The sequence below is a fragment of the Zootoca vivipara genome, chromosome 10 (genome assembly GCF_965207765.1).
Source record: "Zootoca vivipara chromosome 10, rZooViv2.hap1.1, whole genome shotgun sequence".
NCBI lineage: Eukaryota > Metazoa > Chordata > Lepidosauria > Squamata > Lacertidae > Zootoca > Zootoca vivipara.
This window is the reverse complement of record NC_142593.1, coordinates 36,285,107-36,297,178: the sequence shown is the minus strand read 5'-3', so window position 1 is coordinate 36,297,178 and position 12,072 is coordinate 36,285,107. Positions and strand designations below refer to the sequence as shown.

Sequence of the window (12,072 nt, the reverse complement as noted above, 5' to 3'; positions counted from 1 at the left end):
CTCCTGCCAACCTAGCAGTTCGAAAGCACGTCAAAATGCAAGTAGATAAATAGGAACCGCTACAGCGGGAAGGTAAACAGCGTTTCCGTGTGCTGCTCTGGTTCGCCAGAAGCGGCTTTGTCATGCTGGCCACATGACCTGGAAGCTGTACGCCGGCTCCCTCGGCCAATAATGCAAGATGAGCGCGCAACCCCAGAGTCGGTCACGACTGGACCTAATGGTCAGTGGTCCCTTTACCTTTAAGGTGCTGTTGGAAGGTTTTTTTTTATTCTGTTTCGATCACAAGATGTGGCACATGCACACCATTTGAATGCCAATGCCCATCAACTTTGGACGGCCCCCTCAAATATTTTATTGGGTGGGCCGAATGGACCTACGAATTGCTCCTATGATGCTGGCTGAACCTTATGGAAGCCAAACAGCACCTGGAGCCCCCTCACCCATTTACAGAGGCGTGCAAATGGCAGATAGTTGTGAAAGGCGCAGGAACCTACCAGAGAAAAAGCTGGCAGTCTTATCAAGGGGTTCGATAGACCAATGCGGGTGCAAAAAATAAAAATAAAAATCGTGCGAAGTGGAGCCTAGAATCCGGTGTGGACAGTGGCCGGGCCATAGCTGCCAAGTTTTCCCTTTTCTCGCGAGGAAGCCTATTCAGCATAAGGGAAAATCCCTTAAAAAAAGGGATAACTTGGCAGCTATGGGCCGGGCGCCCATTCTGCAGGAAAGGAACGTCTGAGATTAAAAAAAAAAAAAAAAAGGCGCCTGGTTAGTTAGATCCCCGTAGCGCGCGCTGGGGATTTCCACACACCCCTAAAATCCCCTCCCCTCCATATCGTTCACTGTCATCTCAGCGGGTCAATGGCCGGTTCTTTTCCTCAGGCCCGGCCGCCACCCGAACGGAGAGGGGCGGGTCGCGCCAGGCGCGCTGCGGCTGCAGCAAGAGAGGAACCTTTTCGTTCCGCGAGGAGGAACCGCCAAGCAGCCCGAGGGGAAGCCGACGGCCGCTGCGGCGGCGGCGGCGGCGGCGGCTAGAGCGAGAGCAAGCTCAAGAAGCAGCAGCCTCGCTGGGCGGGTAGGCGGCGCTTGGGTCCCCCAGGCCCAGCGCGGGTTGGCAGGGGTGAGGGGGCGGAGGCGGGGCGAGAGGCGAGCTGGGAGGGACGCCAGCCTGCGCTGGGCTCGGGCTGCCTGGCTGGCTGGGGTTGAGGCGAAGGAAGCAGCACGGCGGCGGCGGTGAGCGAGGGCTGCTGCTGTGGCGGCGGCGAAGCAGCAGCAGCAGCAGGCGCGGACGGAGGCTTGGCGCGCTCGGCTTCTCTTCCCCCGCTTCAGGGCGCGCGGCTGGGGCCCGGACGGGTGCGTGACAGCCGAAGGTGAGAGCCTTTCCTTCCCGTGTTGCCGTCCCCTCGCCGCCACCCGCCTCCCTTCCCTGCCTCGCTGCTGCCGGCCTAGCGAGCGTGCGGAGGGGAGTCCAGCGGCGTCGGCGGGACCGGGGCGCCGCTTGGCCGCGCGCTGCAGACATCCTGTTCGGCGGCGCGAGGCCTCCTGCAGCCTGAAAAGGGGGGGGGGGAACGGGGGCGGCTTCGCTGTCTCTCTCTTGCGCGCGGCCCCTGCTTCTTCTTTCCCTCCCGGTGACAGGCAGGCAAGCAAGCAAAGCCTTGCATTGCATTGCATTCATTTCCCGTCTCCCCTGCCCAGCTGGCTTGGCTGGGGGAAGTTGAACTGTAGCGGAGCGGCGTCCTTTGCAGCGGCGGGACCCGATCCCCGCGCGCCAGCCCGCCCCGCTTCTGGTTTGCTTGCGAAGGAGGGAAAAAAGCTTTCTCAGGATTGCAGGAGGGTTGCCTTAATGGCAGCCCCGCTCCTTAGCCCCAGACAAGCCTAGGTGCCCTCCACTCTCAAGGTCTGGGAACTGGGACGGGGTGCGAGGAAGGGAGGAATTGCCGGATTAAATACTTCATATTCTCTGCCTTGCCTCCCCCCCGCTGGTGGCAGCCGGCAGAGTTAAAGCTGCGCTGAACTGCATGCATCGCGGTTAGGCGAATTCTTAATGGGCTACAGGTCGTTTGAAAAACCCGGAAGGAATAACCCTCTCGCTGACTTTATATTTCAAAATCAGAACACGTTTCCTTTTTATTTCTTTTTCTGCCCCCCACCCCCACCCCCGGTGATTTTTATGGACTTTGCACAGCAGCTGTGCTGGGTGAGGAAGTCCACTGCTGGCTTATGTGGGGAAGCAAATCAAAAGAGTGATTGGCACTTCTTGGTCTAGAGTCTAGACAGTGTGCAATGGCAAGAGTGGAGCACAAGGTGCTAGACTTGGTTGGTGCTAAATAAAGCTGGCTAAATATTGACACTAAAATCTCATTCTCTGGATAAGTGAGCAATCCACGGAAGTTAGTCTGGAAAATGTATATGAAGGCTACCCCCCCCCCCCCCGCACTCCTGTAATGTATTCATATTATAGGTGCCAAATTTACATAATGTTGTTCAACATAACTTTGCTCTTTTCTACATGTATTGTCTTTACTATTTTGAAAAACTTTATTTTCTCTTATAAATAAATAAGCAAACTCTTACTACCCTATCCTGAATACACAGGGAGACTTACTGGTTTTAATTAGATGCAATGTGAAGCAGAGATGCAATTTGTTGAATTCATAGCCCTGGTATTATATGAAGCTTGTGTTGCCAAAGCTCCATTTAAGTGAAGTGTAATGAGCTGTTCAGAGAACTTCTTGTGCTATCAAGAGTGCTGCATTGTGTTTGTTTTGGGATTTACTGGTGGCATTTTAGAAAAATACCGTGTTTCTCATATTATAAGACATGTCTTATATTTATTTTTTCCTCAAAAAAACACAATATGGCTTATTTTCAAGGGATGTCTTTTTTTTTTCCTTCTCCTCCTGCCGCGGCCGGCATTGCTGCTGCACCTATCACTATGTCTTATTTTCGGGGTATGTCTTATATTCCTTGAATGCTTAAAAATCCTGCTATGGCTTATTTTATGGGTATGTCTTAAAATATGAGAAACAGGGTAGCTCTTATTAGTGTATTGTTTCTTTCCTGGAAATGGAAAGTGTCTGGTTCTGGAGGAACAAATGGCTGGTTGAAGGATTTGATTTCATGAGTTTTCTGTTTCCAAATCCTTGCCTCTAAGCATTGGATCAAAACGTGCCCACACTGAAAAAAGAGGGTACAGGTATAAGATGCATAGAACCATTTGAATAGGCAGAGAAATTTCTTGCTATTCAGATGCAAGTGCAAATGGAATTGCAAAAGGAATTAAGAAAAGTGTTGCATTTTCACATTATGTGTGTTGCTGGGTTGTATTTTTATTATTCATCAACAGAAAAAATCCAGTGTGTGGTACCCATATTGTGAAAAATGAAGACATGGGGTTGTGTCCAACCTAATCTCTACTCAGAGTAGACCTATTGAAATTAATGGACTTGACTAACTTATTTATTAATTTCAATAGGTCTACTGTGCATAGAAGTTAGTTGGATACAGACCAACTAACTGAGCATATACACACACACACAAAACACACACACAAAAACCAACACCCTAATAAAATATCTGTGGTGCCGACAGGAGGAGCTATTATAACTTAAGGCTATGACACTCACAGGTGCAATCCTGTGCCTGTCTACTCGGTTGCAAGTTCTGTTGAGTTCATTGAGACTTACTTCTATTTCAGTAAGTATACAGTTGTATACAGTTTTTTGAGGAATGGATGCAAAGTCTAAAATTTTGTATAGTAGAACAGATGCTTTGCATGTATAAGGTAACGGTAAAGGTACCCCTGACTGTTAGCTCCAGTCGCGAATAACTCTGGGGTTGCGCGCTCATCTCCCTTATATGTTTAAGGTACCAGTTAGTTAAGTAATTTTGGCCAGAAGAGCTAGGAATGACTTCTACAGTCAGAGTATACTATTCTGAGGTAGAGGGACTGCTATAAAGAAAGAATCCCATTACTCCTCCAGATTAAAACCTGTACAGGATAAAATCTGGACCACATAAATTTAATAGGTATTCTGCTTCTTGATCAGGCAAATCCAATTCCACTTTTTTAAAAAAGATGATAATAATGTTTGCATATAGTACTTGTATTGTCCTGCAATGCTGTAATCACTTATAAGGGAGTAAGCCCCATTCATAGCTGTCAAGTTCTCCCTTTTTTTAAGGGAAATTCCCTTATGCTGAATAGGCTTCCTCGCGAGAAAAGGGAAAACTTGACAGCTATGGCCCCATTGCACTTCATGGAATTTACTTCTGAATAGATGTGCAGAGAATTGCATTCTAACTTCTTTAAAAGCTCCTATAATTAGTACAGGACTGTGTATGATAATGGCTGGAGACAGTGTTTTAATTTTGTTTAAAATGTGATTGGCTTGTGGAACACATTAATAGCACAAAGAATAATGTAACAAGTAAATAGTTCTTTTAAAAAGTTATTGCTTAATGTGTAAGGTCATAAGGATGACTTAGGCAGAGCAAATAGCTCTTCAGCACAACTTCAGAAGCAGAAAACTCAATACTAAAATGTCTTGGTCAAGTTGAGTCTATCTTGAGAGATTCTTTCCTGTTCTCAAACTGACTGCAAACCAAAGACTGATCTGTACCCTATCACTTGCTGGTATAAATACTGCAGTATTTCTATATTATGGAAGTATTGGAGCACAGCAGCTGTGTTGGTAAAATCCATCAGTTTGCTTTCTTGGAGAATAGGCTGAACAGTTAGAGGTTTGCTGGGCAAGACCATCGCTTGGCCCTGATTTCCAGTACAGATTTGTAGTGGCTGATAACAAAAAGGCAAAATGAAACTGCTGCGTTTGGGGAATACATTAGTACATGGGTATAAAAAAGTTCAGCACTTAACAAAGCAATTTGGGACATTTGCTTCCCATGTGATACATTGTCAACCCTGAGGTTCAAGGGAGTTGTTGCTGTATTGTATCTACAGTGCAATCCTCCCTTTTCGGATTTAACTGAAAGTTTGTTGGGGTAGGTCAGGCATCCCCAAAACTGCAGCCCTCCAGATGTTTTGGCCTACAACTCCCATGATCCCTAGCTAACAGGACCAGTGGTCGGGGAAGATGGGAATTGTAGTCCAAAACATCTGGAGGGCCGAAGTTTGGGGATGCCTGGGGTAGGTGGAGGGGCTGTGCTATCTTTCTCTACTGGTGGGGAGGGGGGAAATAGGTCAAACTAGACATATTTTACAGTGATTAGAGAAGAACTCTAATGGGCAGTGTGCCAAAATGGTTGTGGCAACGAGAACAAAGTGAATAGGCCTCCTCACACACTTGTGGAACTGAAACTATTTCTTAACATGATAATAAATATTTCAAAGCATTTGAGATATTTAGAGAAGTGTTAATTTTCTGGCACAGGTAGTGTATATATTTAGTTTAGTGTTGGCACTGTTCCAGACTCCCAAGTCAAGGTGTGTTTAAGTGGACTTGCTTGTTTGTTGCAAGAATTAGTGACGAAAACAATGTACACAGAAATTACTGTAGAACAATTTAATTAATACTTACGGGTGCATTCCCCCTTGTTTCCAGTTCCAGATGTGTTCCTAGGCATGGGTGTGAAAGTTCTAGAGTTATTAGTAGACTTTCATAGCCAATGCCGAAGTGTTCAGTTCCTTAGTGGGGGCGTGTTGAGACACATAACCATACCTCCCCATCACTATACTCCAAGAGTCTAAATCCAATATAAGATGTTTGGCTAGCTTCATAAGAGCCCTGCAGGATCAGATCAAAGGCTTATTTAGGCCAGCATTCTAGGCCAGCCTGATGCCTGGGCAATAGCACAGTGGCAATGCAGTGCAAAATTCTGCAAGCTGTATCCATAGAAAGTGGTCTTCTTTTCTATTAGAGGCTGTTTACTGAAGTGTAATTAGTAAATATATTTACTGATATGCATATTTTTTTTTCTTACTAAGAGGTTTACCCCTGAGTTTTGCTGGTGGGCTTTGTTAGATGTTTTTGCATTTGTCAAACGACTTAGAGGTGCCACCTTCTCCAGAGGATTGAGGGGACCTGATGCGACTTCCTGTCGTCATGCGACTTCCTGTCGTCATGCATGCAATGTTGCACGGCATCAGGATGTTATACAAGATCAGGGGGCACAGTGCCTCAGCCCCCAGGAGCTGGCACCCTTGTAGCATATCAATTCTTTCAATGCATCATTTCCCCTTCTTGTCAAGTTCTTTTTGCAGATGCCAGAGAGTGGAGAAAATTAGCATATAGTGATACTGCATGTTCATTCGTGGGTTCCTAAGTACAGCAGAAAGGCTGGAGTACTGTGGGAGAAGAGCTTTTGTAGAGAAGCTACATGGTGCATTTGGATGGTTGATAACTTGTGGCATCTTCAGAATCAAAGGGGCAGCTTTGCAGTGAGGAGTCTAACAGAATGACAGAAGGGGTGGGGTGGGAATAGGCACTTTTAACAGCGCTTACTGGCTCTCAAATGTACAGTAATTCTTGTTTAATCAAAGCAGTCAGTATACCCAACTAGCGTAACCAAAGTAGGAGTTTGGGAAGGGACTGTACTTGCAGGAGGCCTGTTTCTCCTCTTTCTTTCCAATAGTTTCACCTTTTAATTGCATTGATAGATGGCGACTTGTGCAGAGCTGCTTCTTGACGTTGTGTATATGCACAGGAACGCTCTTTTACACTTGGCTTACAGTCACACAACCAAATGACAACATGCATGAAAATAATTTTGTTGATGGATGATGATTGGTTGTCCTTATTGATTAGTCTTCACCAACATTTCCTCAGTGCATTGGAGATGTAGGGGATCAAAAGACACTTTCCCCCATATATTATGAAACATGGCTCATGGAAGAGTAAACATGGTGTAAAATCCCATGTTTTTAAGATCATGAGAACCAAAGGTCCTGTTATCATTACTTACAATGTATTTGCCAGTCATCAGTAGACAGAGATATGGCACTTTGTGCTCCATTTTGCTTCATTCATACATAGACCTAAACATTGCAGGTCTAGATACAGAAAAAGATGATAACTTTTAGTAAACATTTACATCCATTAGTAACCATTGGTTATATTGAGAAATATTTCCCCATATTTTATCATCTGATAAACTGAATCTTTGTCATTGCTATTGCTTGTGAAGCCATCTGTGCTACAAGCTTCTTCACATAATTCCTCTTTTTCCTGTGAACTCACTAATACAGTCATCATATATAGACAACTAATCATTATTAATATTAATTAATAGAGCAGTTGGTGATAATAGCAATACAGTTGTCTCCACTGAAATCTTTGGTAAGAGGTTATTTGCATATAGAGAAGCAAAGTGCTGGATGTAGGGGGAAAGAGGTTAACAGTGGTACCATCACTATTTTGGATCTCAGTATCTTGAGCTTCAATATTTTGTTTGTGTGGGGTTCTATTTTGTTTCTAATTTTTCCACATTTCTATGGTGGCCCTGTTTTCACAGAACAGCAAGCCATGGTCAATAAGAAACCATGGCATACCACAAATCATGCTCGCCACACTCCTTCCTTTACTGAGCTGGGTGGGAACAAAGCAGAGTGCTATCCGAATGTTACATGTGAACCAGCACTCATGCTTTGCTTGTCTCCAGACGAGCCATAAGAAGAAGCCAAGGTTTGTTCTTGGCTTCTGTTTGTGGCTTGTTTGGAAAAAAACAAAGGTAAGCCCTGGTTCACATTTATTTTCTCTGTGCTAAGCAAAGGGAGAAGCAGAGTAGATGCAATATGAGCAGTCATACATAGTTTATTTCATAGTTACAGGTAGGTAGCCGTGTTGGTCTGAGTCGAAGCAAAATAAAAAATTCCTTCAGTAGCACCTTAAAGACCAACTAAGTTTATATTTTGGTATGAGCTTTCGTGTGCATGCTTTCGTGTGCATGTATCTGAAGAAGTGTGCATGCACACGAAAGCTCATACCAAAATATAAACTTAGTTGGTCTTTAAGGTGCTACTGAAGGAATTTTTTATATAGTTTATTTCATACTATGGTTTACCGTGATGTATGAACCAAGGCCAAGTCCTAAGAACAAATTCAGGCGACATATTAGAAAGCTCTTTGGTTTCCAGCATCCAGAAACCTGAGGACCATGTAGGACAAGGGCAGGGGACCTTTTCTGGCTGGTAGACCAGATCCAAACCTCCCCCATCCTCTGCAGGTCACCTTGACAGGTGCAGGAGGTGCTCACTTGTCAGTTGCGTGATCCCATTGTGACATCAGGTGATAAATTCAAAGGTGCTTGCTCAAAGCATGCTACAGATGGAGAATGTCTGTTTGCAGCTGTGGTTTGAATCCAAACACCCAATTTTATTTTCATTTATTTATTACATTTATATACCACCTTTAACTTCTGAGGATATCAAGGTGGTGTATATTCATCCTCACAACAACCCATGAGTTAGGCTGAGAGATGGTGACTGGCCCAAGGTCACCCAGTGAGCTTCATGGCTGAGTGGGAATTTGAACCACGCTAGCTCAAATGGACGAAACAGGGCTCAGTTTCAGTGCCCATCAGCTGGTGGGCACTGAAAATGAGCCCCCCCCCCCAGTGCAGCTGATCCCAGTGCGGCTCAGATGCATGAAGGCACAGTATGTCACAGTACAGAACATGTATACTGCCTTTGGTGCAGAAGACAAAACTGTCTCCTTAACTCATGCTTTTTGATGTGTGAATGACTTTGTAAGAACCTTAACTCTACTGAAGGAGTTATGATCCTAGAATTATTAGGTCAGGTGTAAATGTTTTCTGTGACTTTGAAAACGTAGGATTGGGTACCACGTCTATTCTACTATGAGCCATAGTTCATTAAATACAGATTTTCAAAAATTGTTTTTATGCGATCCTACTGAAACTGGGATAGAACGGGGGTTTTCCAGAGAATTTCTGTGGCAGAATTCATCCATCAGTCGGAATTTTCACATAACCGTTATTCATTATACTTTGCAGCAAATGGCAGAGTGACTATTAAAATGCAGTATGAAAAAAATTATTATCCTGTAAATAGTCTCACCTGCTAGAATTACATAGCCCCCTGAAGACATTTTATTCTTTGCATTAAAAGGTTTTCACTGTTTAAGTGAATGCTTTCACTTGTTGGTACAGCAATGCGGCAGTTAGATTATGATTTGAATTTAGCTTTTTCTATAGCTGTAGAATGAATAACAGGTGAAATAATAAAAACTTTATAAGGCACCTACTGTTCTGGATTTCTGTAAGCTAGTGTTTAGTGTGTATATTTATAGTATTTTACAGCAGTGTATTGCTTTTTTAACTTCGTAATCACACCAACATGATTTAAATGTTCAAGCCTCCTCTTTTGCTCCAGGTCTAATTTAAGTATTTACCACTTCCCCCAGCCTGACAAAATACTGCTCCTTAGGTGGTCTAGCTTCAGCACAGTTACATAAAGCTGTGGGAAATCACATCAAAATATGAAAGGAGTATGTTAAAATTGTAACCTTGCTGTTGAATGTATAGTTTCTGAGGAAACAATAAAATGGAGGCATGTGATTTCATGCACAAAATCAATTTGTGTTTGAGCAATGCTTCTTCTCAAAAGAACCACCCCAAAGCAAGAAGGCATGCTTGGGAGGATGCCCACCCTAGTTTAACTCACTCTTTCTCATGCTTGCCCTCAGCATTGGAGAAGGTAGATCAGTAGGGAGAAGAGCATTGATCCCCTAGGAGTATAGCAGATTTTAAAAATAAGAGCCCTAGAGCATCTTTCCTCCCTTCTCCTGTCTTAGAACTTAAGCTCCTCTGTCCATACTCAGTCGCTAGATTCTAGGCTGCCATGATGGATATTCATCGAAGGATGGCTTGCACCACAAACTAGGCCTAAAATGAAATACCTGTGCTCCTTCACGCTCTCCCCCTTATCGTCACTCTTAACTGTTTGCCCCTGTTTCTATCTTTTTAAACATGTATGATATAATCACCAATGGCGTTTCCGTGTGCTGCTCTGGTTCACCAGAAGCGGCTTAGTCATGCTGGCCACATGACCCGGAAGCTATCTGCGGACAAACGCCGGCTCCCTTGGCCAGTAAAGCGAGATGAGCACTGCAACCCCAGAGTCGTCTGCAGCTGGACTTAATGGTCAGGGGTCCCTTTACCTATTCCATACCTGTTTTAAGTCTTATGTGTTCAGTTTATCCGTATGTTTTATCTTATGCTGGTCTGTGACCGAAATAAAGTTTGATACTGATATTGAAGCTCCTCTGTAAAAAAATAATAAAAAATGTATGAAATAGGGATTCAGTAATTTGCGGGGAATGGGGGTGGTGGAAGTGCACCAAACAGAGAGCAGGGGTGACTTGGCCATTAAGGACGAGCACTTATTAGGGAGACTTCCCATAGAATCACAGAGTTGGAAGTGACCCCGAGGATCATCTAGTCCAACCCTCTGCAATGCAGGAATAGGCAGCTGTCCCATATGGGGATCGAACCTGCAACCTTGGCATTATCAGCACCATGCTCCAACCAACTGAACTATCCATTCTAGCAACCCCTGGACTGGAATGCGGAAGCACTGTTCACCTGGTTTCCCAATGCAGAGGTTGCTGCTGATAACTGAGAGAGGCGAGATGAGGAGGGTGGCATGGTGTGGGGGCAGTCAGCCTGATGCCCCCACCTCTCTGCCCACATCATACTTATTTCCACACCAGCATGCCCCTCTCAGTTACTGGCAGTGAGCTCTTCAGTGAGAAGCCAGGCAAGCAGTGTTGCCCCAGCCTGCACTGTCCCGCCAGACTGGACTTGATTTCTACAAGAAGTAGCACACTGGAAACTAGTTTTCAGTATGTGCACTGAAGTTGTTAATGCTCACCCCCTATCTATATTACGAAAAGAGGGGTGTTCGTGTAGGAGCTTCCTCTTGGTGCCAAATAGATTCTTTTCTGGGTTGGCGTACCTTCTTGGAGTTGGCAGTTTGAAGTCTGTTTTGTCAGGTCTTCCATTATAATTTTTGTTCTGTGGCAGCACACTTGTTTCTGAAACATTTCCCACTAGATCCTGAGCTTACCATAGTTAGAACCTTCAATGAGGATGGGAGTAATTACGTTAATTTCATGTTTGCATTTTTTTTTCTCCCTCCGTAGGTGAAGTATGTGTGCAGAACTCCACCGCAAAAAGTTAAAGAAAAGCGAACATTTTCCAGCAAGTACATCAGAAGGAGGTGCAGCAAGGAGTAATTTTCAGCCCGCCTTGAAAAATTGTGCCCATACGTGCTAAGCTGACCTGAAAAGGAACTAGCTGGGAGTCTATACATAGATAAAAGTCCACTCTTCTGAAATTTCACCGATTAAATGTAAAAGACATTTAATACAGCCTCAGCTGTAGAGCCACAGATTCTGGTGCTTCTTACATGTTTGTGTTACAGTCCATCTAACTGACACATTACTTCCCCTGTTTATAACTTCTTTTGCTGTATATACAATAAAACTGAGTAGCACTGTGTTGCTGGTATTCGCTAAAATAATTGAATGTTAAGACTTTTGCCAAAATGAGTGCAGAAGGATACCAATACAGAGCTTTATATGATTACAAAAAAGAACGAGAGGAAGACATTGACTTGCACCTGGGAGATATTTTAACTGTGAATAAAGGTACCTTAGTTGCCCTTGGATTCAATGACGGGGAAGAAGAAAAACCTGAGGAAATCGGTTGGCTGAATGGTTATAACGAAACTACTGGAGAAAGGGGAGACTTCCCAGGAACATACGTAGAATATATCGGAAGAAAAAAGATTTGTCCCCCAACTCCAAAGCCTCGTCCTGTTCGACCTCTGCCTGTGGCACCAAGTCCAGCAAGAGTAGGAACGGACAATGATCAACCAGGTTAGTAGTAACTCTCCCCCACCCCTAATCATTGTGGTTCAATGACCAAACCTTTATTCTATGGAATATTAAGTGGATACTGCAAACGGTAGGTCATTGAAATTGGTCAGAACACCGGTAGCTTTTTATATTATTATTTGTATTTTTCTATACCATGTTCACTTTGTAACAGCTGCATTTTCCTATTTGGACTAGAAAAGAGTTCGTGCTTTCC

The 12,072-nt window shown here is 44.2% G+C and overlaps 1 protein-coding gene across 1 annotated transcript in view; it reads left to right on the top strand.

The window, feature by feature from the left end:
• The first annotated feature begins 1,201 nt into the window (after nt 1–1,201).
• PIK3R1 (phosphoinositide-3-kinase regulatory subunit 1) overlaps nt 1,202–12,072 on the top strand; it is a 64,779-nt gene continuing 53,908 nt past the window's right edge. Inside the window, exons 1-2 of the mRNA XM_035100332.3 lie at nt 1,202–1,367; nt 11,121–11,858. Of these exons, the coding sequence (XP_034956223.1) occupies nt 11,525–11,858 (334 nt within the window). The 5' untranslated portion in view covers nt 1,202–1,367; nt 11,121–11,524. The remainder of the gene's footprint in view (nt 1,368–11,120; nt 11,859–12,072) is intronic.